We start from the raw sequence: 20,770 nt of genomic DNA on the forward strand, positions 1-20,770 counted from the left end.
CATATAGGGGACAGAAGAGTCCTCAGTCAGAGGTTACTCACATGGTGGCTAGTTGGAATGCTGCAGGTGCTGACACTGGAAGGTGACTGTTCACAATTCTCAGCCTGGAAGACGGACTCAAACCCAGAAAGCTGGCCTCATACCCACCACAAGTGAACCAGAGGAGGAAGGGGACCAGATGGACTGGGCGGGACTTCCTGAGGCCCCATCTACTCTTCTGCTGCCACACGCTTCCCACCCAGTTCAGAAACTCCATGTCCACTTCTTTAATAGTCAGATGGGCAGTTTCCATCTCCATTTTTATTGAAATACAAAAAGTGCAGAGGTGAAATACATGATTGATGCCAAGGAATTCATAAAGTGTGAATGTGTACACTTGATTCACAGTACAAGCCCTTCCCCCAGTCCCTACTAACCAGTCGGGTAGGGGAAGGGAAAGACCAAATAGATCCGTAGGCTCCCAGGAAAAGGGCCTGAGAACACCTGACACACAAAGTAGGGCAGAAAGCTGAGGCCTGTGCCCAGGCTAGAGACACTAACAGAACCAGCAGCCAGCCAGGTACCAGGATCCTGACACACCAGTGCCCTGGGAGAGCAGCCAAAAGGAATTGGGCTGGTCAGTGAGGACCCCCATCATACAGGCTCTAGGCTCTGGCCATGGCTGTGGGGACAGGGTCACTGTTCAGGATTTTCCCTACTGCCAGAAATCAAAAAGACTGCGGAGGGGTGGGGGTGGATTCTCAGTGTTCTCCATGAAGGAGTGTAATTCTAAAGGACAGTTGGAATGCAGGACGGCCATCATCACTGGAGTCCAGGTTGTCTGAAAGACAACAGGGTCCTGGGACCCCTACTGCCTGGGGAAGGTTGCTAGAACTAACTAGCAAAATCTCTGCCCAGGAGGAGGAAGGAGACACCACAGAGACCAGTGTGACTCCACAACACACACGACTGCAAGAGCCTTTGGCCTAGTCTGTCCTTAGACAAGGCACAGAGGCGGAGCCTGCTCCCCTGCTTAGGCACCGGGGGTCTCTCAGGGTGGGGGTACTGTCTGTCTCAAATGGATGCTAGAACTCAGCCATGTTATCCAAGCTGCGTCCAGGCAGAAGCAGGGGGTTAGAACATTCTGGGGGCAGTACCACTTGGGAAGAGCTGACCAGGATGTGTGAAAGAGAAGGCAGAAACAGAAAGCAGGTTCCAGGCTGAATTCCTTAGCTGTGGAAGTACCCATGCTGAGGGGAGGACAGAGCAAGGGGCTTGTACCCAGGCCTTCACCCAGACAGAGGGGAGCCTCAGAGGGCCTGCCTAAGCCAGCTCAGCCTTTCATTCCCCGGCAATCAGGAGGGGGCGGGCCAGCCCAGCTACCGTCCCAGCTGACCGTGATTTTGGCATCTGCAGTTGTCAGGCAAAGAGGCAGGAGAAAGGAGGAAAGGATTGCTGGAGCCAGTCCTCCCACTGGAAGAGCCAGGGCCAGCTCTGCACAGCCCCACAGGAACCAGGGACACAAGGAGGCAGAAGTATAAGGCGGACAGAATGTCTCATGGTAACAGCAAGGCCTCCAGGGCCGGCGAGGTGGACTGGAAAGAAGGGGAGGAGGAGCTGTCCAGTGGGCTGGCTCCAGCTTCTTTCTCCTCGGGCCTCATGACCCCTTCCTGGGCAGGAGCCCTCGGCTCCTCTAATGCTGATGCCAGGAGGAAGAGTCCGAATGGGCTCCCAGAGGAAGGGCTATCAGAGAAGGGGGCTGGTGGGCAGGGGCTGGGCTCAGAGCCCCTAGGAGTCAGGGGTAGGGAACAACTCCCCTTGATGGTCCAGGAGGAACTTGGTAAAGGTGTTGATGGGATTAATGGCCTTGAGAGTGATGGCAGCATCCTTGGCCCACAGCAGGTTAGGGCCAAAGACGACAGCCAGGTTAGTGTTGGTCATCTTGTTTTGGTCACACTGAGCGGAAACCTGTGGAGGGAAGTCAGAGGGCTGCAGCAGGGCCACAGACCCAGCTCCCATGCCCTACAACCAGCTACCAGAGCAGCAGGGGCCCGTGCTCCTCCCTCCTCCCTTCAGGCGAGAGGCAGACTCACCTGCACCAGGAAGGCAGTAAGGAAACGAAGCACCTGGTAGTTCTCCTCGGGCAACGTCTGAAGAACCTGCAGCGTCACCTCCACTCTCTGGCTCTCGTCAATGTCTATGAAGAATGGGGGCCGGGGTTACAGGGGCCCAAGGCTGGCTGGCTCAGGAAGCCCTCACACGAGACTAGAGGGGAGACCCCAACCAAACGCGCCTGCTCCGAGTCCAGCACAGACCCAGCAGAAGCAGCTCAGACCTGGAGTGGGAGAGAGCACTCACTGAGGAAGCCCACCACGTGAGGGTAGAGGTCAAAGGTGAGCAGGGGCTCAGGAAGCTCCCGGAGGAAGGTCTTGAGGATGACCGCTGGCAGGTGCAAGTCGTTGTACTGATCGAAGTCCACAGGCAGCCCTAAAGGTGGGTGGGGAGGAGGGTGAGGGGAGCTGGGCGGAGCCGGGAGGCCAGCAGCCCATCCGGAGGCCCAGGAGGCCCCACTGCCCGACCGCCCTCAGGGTCCTCCCGGAGAGCCTCTAGCACTGTCTTCACCTCTTCCTTTATGACAAGGGGATGCATTTGGGTGGAGTGGGACCCCCAGCACATACCACAGTCATTCCTTGTCTCCAAATGACCCTGAACCCAGGACCCAGAGCCTGACCCATGAGGGAGCAGGCCTGGAACAGCCACGTGGGAGTGGCATCATGTTATCTTAGCAGATGCCATAGGACAGTGGTCGGCAAACTCATTAGTCAACAGAGCCAAATACCAACAGTACGACGACTGAAATTTCTTTTGAGAGCCAGATTTTTCAAACTTAAACTTCTTCTAACGCCACTTCTTCAAAATGGACTTGCCCAGGCCTTGGTATTTTGAGGAAGAGCCACACTCAAGGAGCCAAAGAGCAGCATGTGGCTCTCGAACCTTTGACAGAAACAGAACCTGGGACCCTTGTTTATAGGGCAGTGAAAGGCAAAAGGCAGAGAAGCCCCTAACAGTCACACACCTGCCCACAACTCCTCCACCCTCCACCCCAGCGCCCACACGTGAGCTCGACACCCCAGGGCCACTCACCCATGTTGTACTTCTGCTGTACCTCTCGTACTACTTGGGTGTTGGCAGACCTCCGGAAAATCCCTTCCGTGGTGAGAGCTGGGAAACGGGGGGCCTGGTGAGTCTCAGAGTTCTGGGGTAAATGTAACTCCCCACCATTCGGTCTTGGGGTTCCAGTCAGTCAGTGCAAGGGCTGGTGCACATGGGAACTCCCAGCCCTGTCTGCCAGCTTCCTGAAGGGGCTGGGGGTCCCTGAGCAGGTCGTAGGGGCAGGTGGGCCCTGGCACTCACCGTTGGCCTGCAGGTGAGCAATAGTCTCGCGGACCACGAGAGGAATGGGCTCCTGCTCTGGGTTCTTCTCCTGGAGGCTGAGGGCACAAGGGCAGTGAGCAAGGTCTTCAGCCTGTCCTGGGCTCCAGGTGCCAGGTGCCCCCGTTCCCATACTCACTGCTGCAGGGAGACCCCAAACTGCTGGTTGGGCAGCGGGGGCCGAGGGGGCATGGGCTTGGGGGCTGTTGCAGGGCTCTTCTGTGTGGACTTCAGGAAGTCATCATACCTGGGGAGCAGATGGGACAGTCAGGCCCTCTGCCTGGCTCTGTGGTCACTACGATAACCCCCATTTGTCAGGCACTTCCTGAGCCCTTTTACATGGGCTAGTTCATTTGATCCACACAACCACCCAGCTTTACACAGGAGAAAGTGAAGACTTTAGAGAGATCTGACCCGGCCCAGACGGCATGGCTCAATGGTTGAGCGGCAACCTATGAACTAGGAGGTCACTGTTCGATTCCCAGTCAGAGCACATGCCCAGCTTGCAGGCTCAATCCCTAGTGGGGTCCATGCAGGAGGCAGCCAATCAATGATACTCTCTCATTGCTGTTTCTATATTGCTCCCTCTCCCTTTCTCTCTGAAATCAATAAAAATAGATAAATCCAGTCACTTTAAGTAACAGAAACAGAATCTGAACCCATACTCTCTCTCCTCATGTGCTGTCTCTCAGTCATTACATTTGCTTCCTCTAATTATCCTGGGATTCTCAAGGCTTCCTCTCCCCTTGGCTGGCACATCCCACCCCACAAACATGACACACATGTACACAGATGCCATCCAGGGGGCACACACAGTCCCTGCCCGGCCTCACTTGAGCACTTGGCGAGGGATCCCTAGTTGCTCCAGCTTCACGTGCTCGCTCAGCTCACTCAGGTAATTCACATAGAAGATCTTCTGCCCAAACTTGAAGCTGCCGAGGGAGGAAAGGGCATGGGTTGGGGAGAGCACTGGCTCCGGCAGGCCTCCACTGTCCCCTCAGCAGCACAGCCAGTCCAGACTGAGGCCCAGCCCCAAACGCTGTGTCCCCACGATGCTTGGCCTCCTCTGGCATCTGCTTCAGAGTTCAGGGGGAAGCACGGGGAGACCACCACCCCGCCCTCGGCCTGCTCACCTAATGAAGGGCTTGAAGAGGATGAGCAGGGTCTTGATGAACATGGTGGGGTGCACGATGTACAGGGCCTTGATGTTCTTCTTGTACCTGTGGAGGCAGAGTGGGAATTCAGGAGTGGGCGTGGCGGGGGAGACACAGAGTATGTTTTTAATGTACATCTTCTGATTTCACTCCTTATAGCGAGCTTGCAAAGTATCATTGCTGCCCCATTTTACAGATTAGGAAAAGGAGGCTCAGAGAGATTAAGTAACATGAAAGGTCACAGAACGAGTAGGTAGAGAAACGGATTTGAGCTCAGGCTGTTCCAACTTCAGATTCTTTGCATGTACCCAGGTGTGAGCACCTGACTTCCCCCGGCATGGAACAAGCTCCTGCCCAAGCCCAGAGCCACCTGCTCCAGGCCCTGGACCCCACCCCTGGGCCCCAACCCACTTTCGGTCAAACTCCCGGTAGGCATCGCGGAGCCAGCTGAAGGAGGGCTTGTTGTCGCTGGTCAGGCCGTGGTGCAGGTACAGCAGTGTGTAGTCACTCTCCACGTACTGGTCCAGGGTGTGCTTCAGGTACCTTCAAGCGAAAAGACCTGCTCAGGCCCGCCCTGTACACAGGTGGGGCCCCTTAAGCCAGAACCTGGTGCCATGGAATCTGCTAATATCAAACTCCCTCCCCACGACCCTTTGCCCCGCACTGTCCATCTGGCTGCATAAGCAGTTGCCATGCTAGGGTGGAGGGGTTGGGGTAGGGCTGGGGCTGGGCGGGGCAATAATAACAACAGCTCTCAGTTTTGAGCACTGACCAAAAGTCTGGAGACCAAGACTCTAACTGGAGCTCTCTCACATAATAGCAGTGAACATGGGAATAACATTTCCCTCCCAGGATTGTCAAATCAATAATGATACTCACTATTTATCAATATTAAGCTTTTAGCATCTGCCAAGCACTTATTATCTCATGCCTTCCTTAAAACAATCAATGCTGATAGTATCTCCTTCTTACAGGTGAGGGCAATGAGGCTTAGAGAGGTCAAGGGCATACCCAAGATCACACAGTTTATGCTGCAGCCTGCAGGCAAATTATCTAACTCCAAAACCTGCAAATTTTTTTCTTTTTTAAAAATTTATATTTTATTGATTTTTTACAGAGAGGAAGAGAGAGGGACAGAGAGTCAGAAACATAGATGAGAGAGAATCATCAATCAGCCGCCTCTTGCACACACACACACACACACACACACACACACACCCCCACTGGGGTGCTTGGCAACCAAGGCACATGCCCCTGACTGGAATCGAACCTGGGACCCTCAGTCCACAGGGTGACCCTCTATCCACTGAGCCAAACCAGTTTTGGCCTGCATTCTTTTTTTTTTAAGTTAATTTTTATTGGTTTCAGACAGGAAGGGAGAAGGAGAGAGAGAGAGAGAAACATCAATGATGAGAAAGAATCATTGATCAGCTGCCTCCTGCATGCACCCTACTAGGGATCAAGCCTGCACCCCAGGCATGTGCCCTTGACTGGAATTGTACCAGGGACCCTCAGTCCACAGGCCAATGCTCTGCCTGCTGAGCCAAACCAACTAGGGCAGTGGTCGGCAAACTGCGGCTCTTGGACCCCTTGAGTGTGGCTCTTCCACAAAATTCCACGTTTAGGTGCCCACCTACAGTGCGACTGAAACTTCGTGACCCATGAGCAGAAGTAGGGTTTCGGCCTGGGCGAGTCTATTTTGAAGAAGTGGCATCAGAACACTCAAGGGGCCAAAGAGCCGCATGTGGCTCGCGAGCCTCAGTTTGCTGACCACTGAGCTAGGGCAAGCCTGTGTTCTGGACCACAGTGCAGCTTTCCGCTTCTACTTGAATCCTCAGCACAGGCTGTGACACACTGCCTCTGAGAGGGGATCCCCTTCCCTGCTCCCTCCAATCACTGGGCTTTTCGTGGACCAAATAGCCACATCGCAGGCTCCCTATGCTCATAGCATACCTACTACTCCAAAGAAACACACGTAGTGTGGAGCCCCCCTAAGGTGGAGAAGTATAAAGAAAATGACCAAGGAATCCAGAAATGAAGGAATCCAGTGGAATGCACTCTTTCTGGTTGGCCAGTCCCAGGCCTCAGCAGGATCACTACTAGAGGCTGGGAGGCAGGAAACACAATGGTCCATGGGTGCTAGGCTCTGCCAGCACAGGCAGGCATGTGAAGTAGCTAGGGATGAATTGTTACTCTGATTCCAATCACTATTATTACATAATACTTTACCCCTTAGATACATAAAAATATGGCATTTAAAATATATTTTATTGATATTTTACAGAGAGGAAGGGAGAGGGATAGAGTTAGAAACATTGATGAGAGAGAGACATCGATCAGCTGCCTCCTGCACATCTGCTGGGGATGTGGCCTGCAACCATGGTACACGCCCTTGTCTGGAATCGAACCTGGGACACTTCAGTTCGCAGGCCGACACTCTATCCACTGAGCCAAACCAGTCAGGGATAAAATATGGCACTTTGCAACTAAAAATAGCAATACTTATATTGAAAATACACTCATCCTTTGATGGATTTTATTACCTCTAGGAGGGCAATAAAATGGTATCTATCAGAAGCTATAAAATGTTCCTACCCTTTGACCCTAAGAAAAGAAGCAGATGCCGAAACCGGTTTGGCTCAGTGGATAGAGTGTCGGTCTGCGGACTGAAAGGTCCCAGGTTTGATTCCAGTCAAGGGCATGTACATTGGTTGCGGGCACATCCCTGGTGGGGTATGCAGGAGGCAGCTGGTCGATGTTTCTCTCTCATTGATGTTTCTAACTATCTCTCTCCTTCCTCTCTGTAAAAAAAATCAAGAAAATATATTTTAAAAAAGAAAAGAGAAGCAGAGATGAACAGAAACATTTTTGTAGAAGGCTATTCATTGTAGCCCGTTTTATAATGGAAAAACAGCAACAAATGAGCAGCAAGCTAGCTATGCAACAACAGAGAATCGGTTAAAAAAAATCACAGGACGTCTATAAATAGAATACCTCACAGGCTGCTCCCGCAGACAAAACCAATCTGTGAAGTGAGATGTTTGAACAGTGGTAGCTCTTTATGGTGGTGACTGGAAGAGCGAAGGGAGGTTGGTGGGTGGGGCTGACACGGGTGGGTTCAGTTTTTCCAAATTTATCAGGTGGTACACATAATTGGTTCACTTTTCTGTATACATATCATATGTCAATAAAAACTTTTAACGGATGTCTTTGATGAATGTTTAATGCTCAAAAGATAAAAGCATTACATAAGATACAAAACCGATTATAGAGCCTTGTATATGTTATAGGCAAAAATAGGAAGCAAATGCACTAAAATATTAACAGTGGTTTTCTCTCTGGGTGATGAGGTTTATGGGCAACTTTTTTATATAGTTGTGCATATTTTTCTTTAAAAATGGATACAATAGCATTTAATGTATGAATTTTACCCAATGCCCACAACAGCCCTGTGAGGTGGGCACACTTCTTATTCTATGGGGCTCAGAAGACACCCACCCCCAAGTACACAGCTAGGAAGAGGCAGAGAGGAAGTCTAATCGGGCTTCTGCATCCAGCCGCAGGCTCTTTCTGCTTCAACCCCCAGACCTGGGTGAGAGGACAGGCCTGATCCTTGATGGACGTGCCTCTCTGCTCCCAGAGGGACTGTGACCAGGTCAGGTGGGGGAGGGGAGATCTGCTATCAGGATGGCAGAGGGCTTCCTGAAGCCAGGGAAAGCCCCAGAGTGGGTGCCGCCTCACTCACCAGGCTCTCTCTCTCCTGAAAACCAGGTGCTTTCCCATCCCCATCCTCTGACTTCCTCCCATTCGGACTATTATCTGGCCAAGAGTCTCTCAACTGCCTGTCAGATGTGATAAAACTAGGGGTGGGGCGGGTGGAGGGATCCATGACTCAGTCACCTTCAGGCTGAGCTCCTTGGCCTACTCTTGGCTGGGCCACGTGGTGGGCCTGGACCAGGCTCTGCCTGCCTGACTGAGGAGCTGGTGGAAGGAAGAGTTCAGGAGGCCAGAGAGGAAGATGGCACACAGGGCTGGAGACTAGGGTCTGGCCGTGGCTCACTGGGGCTAGAGACTCAGCACTCAAGCCCTTCCCCTTCAGCTACTGTACCCCTGGACTATCCTGACCCCTCACCATACCCAGAACCATTCAGAACTGCAAGGAGTTGATATGGGCAGTGAAGACATTTCCAATTTCAGGGAGCACTTTCAACTCGTCAGGAAGAAGTGCAACATGGCCCTAACCGGTTTGGCTCAGTGGATAGAGGCTTGGTCGTAGGACTGAAAGGTCCCAGGTTTGATTCCGGTCAAGGACATGTATCATGGTTGTGGACTCGATCCCCAGTAGGGGGCATGCAAGAGGCAGCTGATTAATGATTCTCTTCCATCATTGATGTTTCTATCTCTCTCTCCCTCTCCCTTCCTTTCTGAAATCAATAAAATTATATTAAAAAGAAAAAAAAAGAAGTGCAAGATGGTAGCTGAACACACACTGAGGAGCATCAGGAGCGCAGTAGGGCTCTTCCTCCGTGGAGTCCCGCCCATGCTGTGGGCCCCGGGCTGGCAGCTGTGGCTCAGTAATGAATGTTTATTGGGACAGGGCTTGTCAAACTCTCTGTTATTTTTTTCATGTTTTTAAAATACCTTATATGGTAAAACTACAGCAAACACATTTTTTGTTCGAAGAAGGAAAATAAACGCTCTGGTTCTAAGGATGATGTAAGCTGCCCCTGGCTCCTCAATGGCACTGCAGCGTAGGCTGACTTTCACTGTGGCTTCTGCAGCCTCAGTCGTTCCCCCCCCCCCCCCCCCCCCAGCTAAAACCACACTAAACGCACACAGAGCGAGTGGAAACGCCCCCCGTTGCCACTGGCTCCGTAACGAACCAGTTGAGAAGGAAGCTGAACCAGGGCAATGAAGCAGGCAGTACTACAGTGACAATGGTATGGCCGATCAATTCTGGAATTGCCCATTTTCAATAGAACCGTGAGCTCCACGGAAGCAGATATCTTTCCTGCTTCTTCATGGCTGTGCCTGGTGCCAGCAGACACAGCTCCCGGAGTCCCGGCAGGAACCTCCCCGCGGCCGCCACATTCAAACTCCCACTTTCAATCAGCCTCCTGCCTTGCATCAGGAGATTTCAGACTAACCAGAGCTGTTTTATACATAAAGGCAACAGTATCCAGGCAGGTACAGACGCCAATGGCACCAAATAACAGCACTACTTATGCATATACATGGGGAACTACAACCACATTGGAGATAACCAGATTAGCCCTCACATTTGGACAGGATTTTACTTTTCCAATCATTTTCACACACAGTATCCCGCTCCTGCAAGAAAGGAGGGCTGTATGAATATTCCCTAGGAAAAGTGAAGAAAAAGAGACTTAAAAAGATGAAGACACTTGCCAAGGTCACACTTCCCAGGACTAAAAACCAGGTCTGACTCCTCCCTCTTCTTCCTCTTCAGGAGAAGAGGGAGGCAGGGGGGAGGTGGCCTGGCACCCCACACAGGGAGGGATAGTAAGGAAAACAACACCAGGCCACGCTGGGGATCTGGGCACAGGTCCCATCACCTTCCATACAGGTACTCACCCCAAGAGCTTGCTGTGGTCCAGCTGGTGGCTGGGAGGCATTCGGCAGGCACTAAACACAATGATCTTCCGCCCATACTTGTCATCTCCTAGATTGGAGAAGATAGAGCATGGTGGGTGAAAGATGAACCAAGAGGAGCAGGCTGAGGGCTGACAGGTGCCAGGCCTGGAGACCGGTACCATTTAAGACAGCGGCCAGAGAGGGCCATGCAGATGCACTGTGGGCAGGTGCCTGCACTGGAGGGGGTGTCGCTGAGGGAAGAGGGACAGGTTGCTCTCAGGGATACTGGGCTGGGTATAACGAAATAACATGACTTTCAAAAAAAAAAAAATCACACCTGGTGGAATCAAGCCAAATGTCCATCAACAGATTGAATCGGTAAAGAAAAGGTGGTATGTCCATGCAATGGAATACTGGTCAGCTATAAAAAGGAATGAAGTACTGATGCATGCTACACTGTGAATGAACCTTGAAAACATATGCTAAGTGAGAGAAGCCAGTCACCAAGAGCTACACACTATATGATTCCATTTATGAGTTATCTAGAATAAGTAAATCTATAGAGAGCAAATTAGTGGTTGTCATGATTGGGAGGGGGCAAGAACAGAGACTGACTTGATTATGAGTACGGGGCTTGTGTGGGCATGGTTGAAATTCTGGAGTACATGGAGATGGAGATACACAAGATTGTGACTACTAAATACCACCAAATTGTACAATTAGGAATGGCTAATTTATATCACACCCTGTCTCAAAGCAACTGTCTTGCCAAGGAGCCACCTTCAAAGTCACACTTATTTCAGAGGCATCCGCTTTAAGCAGTGTGTATTTGGAAAACCTCACCGAGGAAATCAGCCTGATTATATTATACAATAGTCTCTCTCTCTTTTTTCTTTGTTAATCCGCTCCTAAGGATACTCTTTCCATTGATTTTTAGAGAGAATGGGAGAGGAAAAGAGAGAGAGAAAAACATTGATGTGAGACATTGACTGGTTGCCTTCTGCACAGGCCCCAAGGGCCAGGGATTGCGTCCTTGATCAGAATCAAATCCTTGACCCTTCAGTCTGCTGAGAAACCACTGAGAAACCCGGCCAGGCCAACAGTAGTCTCATTTTCTCCCACTAACAACACTTTCTGATTTTATTAGAATTATTAACCACACTTGCCTCTAAAATTTAGAGTCTAAATCCTGGACATTTCTAAAAATCATATCCTTTGTCATTAAGGATATTCCAAAGAACATGAAGTTGAGAGGAGTTTGTAATGCTGTGGGAAAATGTTCATTTGGATGTAATGTGTCTGGGATGTTTGTCCACAACTAGTCATAATTTGAAGGTCTGACCATCATGAAACCAGGGAGCTCCTGAGACATATGTTTTTCCTCCCCAAAAGTGAGATGTCCTTCCAGGTCAGCATGGATCAGGAACCCCAAGCAAAGACCCATGGGGACAAGACCTGGTCCCTTCCTTCCCTTCAGCTCTGCCCTCATGCTTCTTCAGAGCACCAAGCCACATTTGCTTCACCCTGATTGTTTCAGAGGCAAATAGAAAGACCACTGACACAACCCACGAAGCGCATTGAGTCTGTCCGCCATCTCCCTCTGAGGATTAAGGATCCCCCAGGCCTTGCTGAGGGTTTTCTCCATATTTAATAAGCCATGACCTTGATGGTCCTTCTTGGTCAGTGACTTCACTCAGGAGTTGGCTGTAAGTGATTGTCAAGGCTCTGACTCTATTCTCTAGGGCTGGGGCCAGCATCTATGGAGAGGCTGAGAGAGGCTTCTGGAATATGGGCAAAGCCGGCCTAGTCCCTGCTGGCCACATTCCTTGGAATGGCTCACAGGATTATTCAGGCTTGGCTCCTGCCTCTCCAGGCTCACACTGGGCACTCTTCTGAGACAAAGTGCTTGCAGCCTTGTGCACAGTAGGCTGTTTCTCATGCTGGACGGACCTTTCTCTGGACAATTTTGCTCCCCTCCTCTAGGCTAAGTCCTCTGAATTTTAATTTAAGACTCATCCAAGGCATAATCTCCTCCAGAAGCCTGTGTCTTCTCCTCCTTCCCCTAGGCAGCTCAGCTGTCCCTTTTCATGGCTCCAAACATGAACCATTATCCATGATGCCCTGACTCTTCTAAATAATTGTTTATGTGCCTGTCTCCTCTATTGGTTTGTGACAGCTCCATCTTTTAATCTTTCACGCCAGACCAGAGCGAAGCATGTGGCAGGTATTCAATAAATGCTGGTAGTCCGCACAAAGACATCAGTCAGAATTACACAGTATGCATGGTTCTATTTCTGGGTTTGTTCATGACCTCTAGGTCATCAGACTGCTTGAGGCAGTAAGTTTCCCATAGTCTGGGGCAGGATTTCTCCAGACTTAAAACCAGAGAAACCTCTGCAAGCCTGTGTGAGGGGGAGAGGGTGCAGTTCATCTGGCAGCAGGTCTATTTTGATGAACCGGATATCACTTGCTCTCTCATACCCTAGCCTAGATCCTGGTGTTGGATTCCTTCCAGGCCAGGGGGGAAGGGGCAGTCTCAGGGGTATACTGTGATTCACTTCCGATGGGATCTGAGAGTAAATGGAAGAACAGACTGGGTCATAGGATTAAACTGGCCAGCCCAGCCTCATGTACAATCTAGAGCACATGTGTCAAACACAAGGCCCGCGGGCCAAATCCGTCCCGCCAGGCCTTGCAATGTGGCCCGCACCACACTGTCATCACTGCACTCCGCTGCGTTTCCATCACAATGACAGTTTATGACTGTTCAGTAAACCATTCGGCCCGAGATTTAGGCTGGATTTTAGATTTTGGCCCCTTCTCTGATTGAGTTCGACACCCCTAATCTAGAGCTTTAGGAACCCCTGGGCCTCCTACTAAGAGCCTGTGAAGGGAGGGACATCATTTGCCTACTCCCCTCTAAACAGGAAATGTCCCGGATGTGGGGTAAAACCCAGGGAGGAGCATGGGGATTCCAAGAGATTCTTCCTATGCCTGCCCCCAACAGTAAGGCAGTGCTCATTGGCTGGCAGACTTGAGGACTTAGGCAGGAAAGAAAGTCTGAGCTCACTGGGCTTTGGAATTTGAAGAGCTAGTAACTGATTAAGCAGCAATTAGGGTGAAGGGCCAGAGCCTGTGCTCCATTGCTCAGCAGGCCCAGCACCTTGTACGTGGGAAACTGGATCCTCAACCGTGGCTCCCCCGATGGGCATCCACCAATGCCATGATGTCATATGAAAAAATATGACAAGCACATGCATGTGTTCGCTAGGGCAGTAGGTCTACACTTTTCACATTCTCAAAGACCAGCTTGAAGAACCACTTCACTGGCCTGGGCACTCCTTGTAGAAAGGAGTGTGTATTTTCCTTCAACGAATCCTCAGTGCTGACTAGGAGGCTCAATCCGGAGCAGATGTTCAAAAAAGGAAGGCTGAGCGAAGTCGGGATGGGGGTGGGGGACAAAAGGAGAGGAGTGAGGTAAGGCGCCCAGACAGGTGAGGAATGAGGTATGGGCAACCTGAGGGTCTCGCCCCCACCCTTCCTGCGTGCCCAAGTCCTTCGGTGACCCAGGCATTTGCCAGCAGGCAGGGTGACTGCTGCCCTAAGAACATAGGTAACAAGGCCCAGGACTCCCCTCCTGGTCCGAGAAGAGAGTAGACTTCTGCCCTGGAGACTGAAGGGACAGGAGCTGAGGCAGCACTAGTGCTCCCGGAGCTGGGGGAGGGCTCAGTCAGGAGGCACACAGCTGTGGAAAGCACCAGGAAAAGACCAGCCGCCTGAGAACGAAGCCTCTGCATTCCCCAGATACCGATCATGAATTCTCCCAGGGCAGCCTGGGTGTTAATCAGCAACAGCAGCTCCTCCAGCAGCCATTCTGGGAACTGCCCGGCAGCCAGGCCAGCCACCTGCCCCGCCCACAACCTGCAGGGCAGGCCAAAGAGGTGGGAGGTGGGGGCTGGGCAAAGTGCTGGAGCCGGCTCATATAGCTGTTATATTGTTAAACTGTCAGGAATATTGCAAGCCAGTTGACATCGTGTTGGTAGCTTGAAATCTCTCATGGTAGAAATTTCAAGTGGTACAAATAATAACCTTCCCCCCCCCCTTTCAGGAGGGCCACCTCTATCAGCACACCACTGGCAAGAACCTGTGTGGACTGAGTTCAATGTGACAGTGGAGCATGACAGCAGCCGCTAGCGCTAACAGAGGCTGCAGAGGAGGCGGGGGCATAACCCAGCCTCCATTGCAACGTGGGCTCTTTCTCTGGTTTCTAATGCCAGGAAGCGGGCCCGCCAGGATGTCAACATGGTCACATCAAACAGGTCTCACTCTGGCAGTGCCAATCCAAACTCCACTCAGCAGTCAGAGAGGCACAGGCTGGCTCGGGGGACAACCCCACCCGAGGGACGCTGCGCCTGCAGCACTCAGCTCAGGCTTCAGGAGCCAGCATGCAGGCCAGGCCATTGCTCAGAGCCAGCCACCTCCCTCGCTACCTCTGTGGACCCTGCTGTCCCTGAGGCTCCTTTCCCTTAGGTTCCGGATGTATTGCCACACAGCTGCCACCCATAATTCTTTGCTATTTCCGGCTCCCAGGCACCGCCCACTGCCAGCTCCCTAGAGTGGGGCTGCAATTAAGCTGTCCCAGGAACCCTTCCTGATTCACAGTCCAGAGGCCACAGCCCAGAGGCGCCAAGCAGGGAGAGCCAGGAACACACCTACCTGGCTGGGCCCCCTCAGGCTCATCACACCCTGGGGAAATAGAAACATGTTGCAGCTCTGCCGGCAGGGCAACAGGGGTCACCCCTGGGGAGAGGAGCAGCCTGCTCTCCTTGTGACCTGGCCACATAGGCCAGGAGGATGTCAGGATAGAGACTCCTTCACATCAGGCAGAGTCCCCCACCCCTACTCCCGCCCCCCTGCCCCAATCAGGTGCCTCTCTGGTAGAAAGGAAAGACAGTTCTGAACTTTCAGGAGTCTGTCCTGTGTCCAGGTCAGGATCAGATCAGGAAAGAACTCTCACCCTGCTTTTGTTGGGGTGAGAGAGGCCGTAGCCAAGTCCCCCAACCCAGACCTGGGCGGGGTCCAGGAACACAGATGTCATGGGAATACCTTTGACATTAGGGATGACCTCCGAGCCCAGCACTGAGGAGAGGCCAGATGCCTTCAGTCCCCACAGCCAGACCGCACTGCCTGACACTGGGTCCAGAGACCATGTGCCCCTGCTCCCCTGCCCATTCCAGTGACTCAGAGCAGGGCCAGCTGTCACTCTTGCTTATAGCTGCCTGGCCTCACTGAGGACCAACAACCATTAGGGAAAAGATAAAGAATCTTGGAATTAATTTCCTCTATTTAGCAGTAGGACCCTGAGGGCAGAAACCAGGGCATCGACATCCCTGCTGCCTCTCCTGGCCCTGCCTCTCTTGTCCCAGGCTTCTGGGTACTGCATTATGAACAGGAGGGTGGGAGCACATGGGGGCCAGACTGGGGGATACTCTGCACCCATTCTAATAGGGTAAGACAGCTGCTGGGAACCTGATGCTGCGGGGTCATGTGGCCCAACTTCTGATTTCCTTCGAGGTAGGAAGAACTGGCACCTGCCTGCTCTCCAGTCACTGAGGGAGTAGAAAAGCTGGCATGAGGGCAAAGGAAAGGGAGGTAAATGACCACTTATTCAGGGCTAACTATGTACTCTGGGCTAGGCCCCGGCATACATTCACTATTGCAATTCTCTCAACAAACGCTGCCAGGAAGAAATGAGTTCAGAGAGCAAAGCTAGAAATCAAACCAGGGCTTTCAAACTTCAAAGCCACTAGGCCACACTGCCTCCTACACACCATCCGCCAGTGGAGACAGTGGGGTCACAGTTTAGGAAGTGGTTGCAGGGGAACAGACCAAGTGGCCACCACAATCAAGTCAGTGAGTTTAAAGAATGATGCTCAGGAGATCCAGGGTCAGGGGTCAGACCACAGAATTGGCATTACCCTGTAGTGTAAGGGGCTGCAGGCTATGAGGAAAAAGATGCAAAATTGGGTGTGCTTACCTGCCACCTCCACAATCTGGTGCCGGGCAATGTCATAGTAAGGGTCATCCCACTTCAGGTGTGTGACAGGCTCCGGGGAGCTGCTTTTGGAGTCATCTGAAGAATATGGCAAAGTGAGGGGAGAGCCTGGGGGGCTGGCCCAGTGTTCACCCTGAGACCCGTGCTCTTGGGCCCTCTCCCCAGGAAGGCTTGTGCTCCTAGCCCCACCCTGGGGTTGGTCAGCTTGCCCCCATCTGCCCTCCCAGAATCTCCCGCCAGTAGGAAGGTGTCTCCCCATCTAAGGTGCCTGTAGATGCCCGAGATCCAGTGGTGCCCACCTGACTTGGGAAAGTCGGGCATTTCATCCGAAGGCCAGTTCTTCTCATCAATGGAGGCTAGCTTCAGCTGGTTCAGAGCCTGGCTGGTGTCATCCAAGGTCAGGTCATCCTGCAGTTCTGAAAGTGGGTCCATAGCTGAGCCTGTCCCGACAGCCTCACCCCACAGAACCTGAAGAGAAACCTGGGAGAAGGCAGTTACAGGTGTAAAGAGGGTCAGCAACACTCTCTTTATACCTGCAATTGCTATAGCTAGCCTCCTTCCCTGTTGTTTTTATTTTTTATTTTATTGATTGTTTACAGAGAGGAAGGGAGAGGGATAGAGAGTTAGAAACATCGATGAGAGAGAAACATCAATCAGCTAGCTGCCTCCTGCACCTGCCCTTGACTGGAACCGAACCTGGGACCCTTCAGTCCGCAGGCCGACGCTCTATCCACTGAGTTAAATCGGTTAGGGCGTCCTACCCCATTCTTTCCTCCCCTAAGCTCCCTTGTCCCTGTCCCTGAACACTTCTCATCCTTGCCAAGAGTTCCATGTAGTTCCTGGTCCTTCTGGCGCCACAGTTTTCTGACATGTTGCCAGAAAAGGCAGCTGGGCAGAGGATGGCACAGCTCAGTGCCTGCCTTCAGGTCCTCCAGCTGGATGGGGAAGAATCGTGCCAGGCTCTGCACTGCCTACTGCCCCGCTGGTTCAGTCCTATAGTCCCAGCTGCAGGGGGCAGAGGTCCGAGCCCCTCTCCTAAGGGGTCATGGAGCACAGAATGCTTCCGGACCCTAGCAGTGATGGGCAGAGATGGTATAAAAATCTAAGGAGCGTATGGGTGCTCCAAACCCCTGGCTACTCTATCTCTGACCTCTGAGTTGGGGAAGAGGAGGTGGCCAAAGACCACAGGGACCCAGAAAATAGGCCTCTGCTGGGTCTGCCCAGGGAGCCAGGAGCAGAGGATGGAATCTGCCTGCCACTCATAGCAGGTTCCTGGAGGCTCCCAAGCCCACTCTAATCTGCGGGAGCTCCAGGCGCTAACTTCGAGATGGCTAAGGTCAACAGCCTGTCCCAAGGGCTGGAGGGCACAGATGGGAAAGGGGGAAGTTCATGACATCAGAATGCTGAGATACAAGAGGTGAGAAAGAGAACAGCAGCTAGAGCAGACAGGGAAGAAGAGCCATTCGGAAACCGGGCTTGCTCGGGTCTGGGGTTTGGCTGTAAGGAAGTGACCGCACGCACGCAGCCTGGAGGCAGCACTTTCTGCCCTCAGCCCTGACGGGAAGCACACCCCTCTCTCATCACAAGCTCACCACATGGGCAAGGAGTGCAATTTCAATTCAACCCAGTCAGTCTAGCCTCAGAGAGGCTGCTCTAAGCTTGCTGCATTCCTGGAGTCTAAAAAATGACATATATGGTCAGAGAACCATCAGGGCAGATAAGGAGTGCAGACGAGACCCAGGAACAGACAGGAAGGAAGAGAGAATTGCCACCGGGGATTCAGACCCTGAACACTCTGGACTCGGAGGTGGCATGACAACCTCCCGTACAAGTCACAGCCAAGGACTCTGGATGGTAAACTGGTTCTGTGTAACTAGCAACAACCATCCTGTTACCAGGGCAACTATCCCGATTCAGTGGCAAAAGCTGTTTCGAACTCCTGAGCCAAAGCTGAGCAGCCAAAAAACAATAAACCCCGTCCCCCCACCTTTTTCCTCTTCTCTTTAGGTCTCTTTTGCTACCCTTATTCACTACTGCTGATACCGCCAAATGTAAGTCCCTTCCCAAGAACATAAAAGAAGACTCTCTCCTGTTTGGGAATGCGTTTTTCCCAGGGAGTGCTGCTGTGCCCCTCACTCCGGATTCCCTAGTCCCCTTCAACCTTCTAAGGCAGGCAAACCTTAGTCTTGAGTATTCATCCCCTGATTCATCTACATACTCCTCCCTACATTCAACCAGGAGGCTGTGCCAAGGCCCTCTCACCCCACAGCTGGATATTAGGGACAGAATGCAGCTCAAAGTAACCCTCTCCAGTCTTGAGCCTTCTCTCCTTCCCTTCTTTCTGTCATTGCCCCGGCACCAAGTGGCCCTTCAGCTCTGCCCACAGCCACCCAGAGAAGTCTTTCTGCACACAGTGGGTGCTTCATGCAATGAAAAAGGCAGGGGATGAGGTGTTTGGGAGAACTGGATCACAGTCCTGCCTAAACCAATGAGTTGCAAAGATGCTTGGGCAGTCCTTTTCCTGTCTGGTCCTAAATGTCCTCATCTGTACAAGTGAAGGCTCCTTCCACAAATATAATTCTTCAGGGTCCTAAAATACTGTGCTGAAGTGAACAACAGGATTAGAAGGAACAGCTGGTAGCTGAAGTATGTGTGAGGGAGGCGGTCATCCTCTAAAGTTTAAAAGGAGAACTGGAAGTCCACCTCTTTTCCAGTAACTCCTCTATTTTGTCCGTTTTCCTAGACCTGACCCCTGCTCCCCCATAACCTCCTCTTCCAGAATAACTAGTCACAGTTGTTCCCACCTCCCAACTGGCCTCTCTCACCACCCTCCAACCCACAGTTGTTGCTCCCTGTGAGCCTGGAAGTTTAGCTCCCACTCAGAGGGAGGGAGAGCAAAGCTAATGAGGGGAAATTCTAACATTTAGTGGAAGCGAAGTATCCTGGCTGCCTAAGACTCCAGGCACCTACAAGCCCCGCTCCACTCTGCAAAATACTCCTCACTTGGAGGTTACGTTTTCCCTTCTCGGTAGGTAAAAATCTACCTTTATAAAATCTCAGGACTCACTTTTGGCAGTTTAGGCAGTTTTTACCTAGAGGTTTTAAGCTTTGGGAAGTCTGGACCTCTCAGGATTATTTATTTATTTAAAATATCTTTTTAAATCGATTTCAGAGAAAAAAGGAGAGGGAGAGAGAGATAGAAACATGCATGATGAGAGAAAATTGTTGATCGGCTGTCTCCTGCATGTCCCACACTAGGCATGGAGCCTGCAACCCAGGCATGTGCCCTGACCAGGAGTAGAACCGTGACCACCTGGTTCATATGAACCTCTGAAATTCTGACACAAGTTGTGGTCTTTCCCCCTAAGACAAATCAGCACTTGCATGAAATCTATGAAATTTTAAGTGGTTCGCATGCCTTCTAAGAATCTCTGTTTAAGAACTCTGACCTATTAAGAATTACACCTGCCACAGGTAGCTACTCAGTCATTTGTTGAATGACATATTGAATTAATTCACCTCCTAAGTGGAGAAGGGAAGCAACATTTGTTGAGGGCCGTATGGCACCATGAACTGGACACAAATTATCTATTAACTTTACAACAGCATCTAAGAGGCATTGTACCACTGGGCCCATTTTCAGTGTGAGGACAGTGAGCTCCAGGAAACGAAGCAAATGCCAACAGTCACACAACAGAGTCAAGGTTTTAATCCACATCTGTCTAAGGTGGTCTCATTGTGCAGGTCAATCCCTCAATGTTTCCCTAAGTGACTGTACTTCATTCATGCGATTCTCAAGGTTGAGAGAAGTTCCACAAAACAAAAACAAACAAACACCACAAAACAAGGCCTCTCCCCTAATCTCCTCCGAAAAGAACAGAGGTAACAACTTAAAATCGCTTTCTCTGGCCTTAGGATCGTCTTCCTAGAAGCTCCAAACTGTGAAAACGCAAATCCTACATCAGCAAGGCTTTCCAGTACATTCACGTTTGCATAGAGCCCCATGGTTTACAAAATCCGGATTGGGTGCACCGATTATGAAACAGAGATGAACGCCAGGCCTAATAGGTGGCAGGGTGAAACACTTCCCCCAAATTTCTTTCTCTTCGCGTTTCGCGGGATCGGAGCAGGGAGCCTTTCCCTCCCATGGGCTGGCTCGAAAACAGCAATCTGAGCCGGACTCTGCACTAGGGAGGGCAGGAGGAAGGCAGCGAAGGAAGCCCAGTCCTCTCTCTGCAGACCCGTGAGCGGGGCAGAATCCCCGCAGCAGGAAGGCCAGGCCCCCAGGTCCCACTGCACCCTCCTCCCTTCCTCGGATCCTCCCCGTCGGGATCGCAGCCCTTCAGACAGCCAGGCCAGGCCCTTCCCTTCCCCCATCACCGCCCGGGGAGACCCGCGCCCATCAGCTCACCGCGGTCGGTCGGGCTCCGCTCCTTTTGCCACGCCTGTCAGAGCTCGGCAAACATCCGGCTCCGCTGCAAAAAACGGGAACCGCCTCCTCCCGGGCTCCTTGCTCCCCAGCCACTTCCGCCACACCTCCAGCCCACTTCCGACC

At 51.9% G+C, this 20,770-nt stretch overlaps 1 protein-coding gene across 5 annotated transcripts; it reads right to left on the reverse strand.

The window, feature by feature from the left end:
* Nucleotides 1–265: 265 nt before the first annotated feature.
* On the reverse strand, nucleotides 266–20,767 carry ARHGAP1 (Rho GTPase activating protein 1). Of its 5 annotated transcripts, none has more exons than XM_036426942.2 (15): nucleotides 20,627–20,767; nucleotides 16,515–16,695; nucleotides 16,198–16,293; nucleotides 14,877–14,906; nucleotides 10,161–10,248; nucleotides 4,977–5,108; nucleotides 4,545–4,631; nucleotides 4,245–4,343; nucleotides 3,551–3,658; nucleotides 3,394–3,470; nucleotides 3,124–3,201; nucleotides 2,338–2,466; nucleotides 2,073–2,176; nucleotides 1,698–1,947; nucleotides 266–1,660 (listed from the first exon to the last, which is right to left on the reverse strand). In XM_036426942.2, exons 2-14 carry the CDS (start codon nucleotides 16,645–16,647, stop codon nucleotides 1,768–1,770), a joined length of 1,341 nt encoding a protein of 446 aa, XP_036282835.1. In that variant the 5' UTR covers nucleotides 16,648–16,695; nucleotides 20,627–20,767; the 3' UTR covers nucleotides 266–1,660; nucleotides 1,698–1,767. The 5 variants fall into 5 exon arrangements, with proteins under 5 accessions (XP_036282835.1, XP_036282836.1, XP_036282837.1 ...); XM_036426943.2 differs by lacking the exon at nucleotides 20,627–20,767 and adding an exon at nucleotides 17,811–17,885; XM_036426944.2 differs by lacking the exon at nucleotides 20,627–20,767 and adding an exon at nucleotides 17,808–17,832.
* Nucleotides 20,768–20,770: the final 3 nt, after the last annotated feature.

Source organism: Pipistrellus kuhlii, unplaced genomic scaffold (assembly GCF_014108245.1).
Source record: "Pipistrellus kuhlii isolate mPipKuh1 unplaced genomic scaffold, mPipKuh1.p scaffold_m20_p_9, whole genome shotgun sequence".
Lineage (NCBI taxonomy): Eukaryota > Metazoa > Chordata > Mammalia > Chiroptera > Vespertilionidae > Pipistrellus > Pipistrellus kuhlii.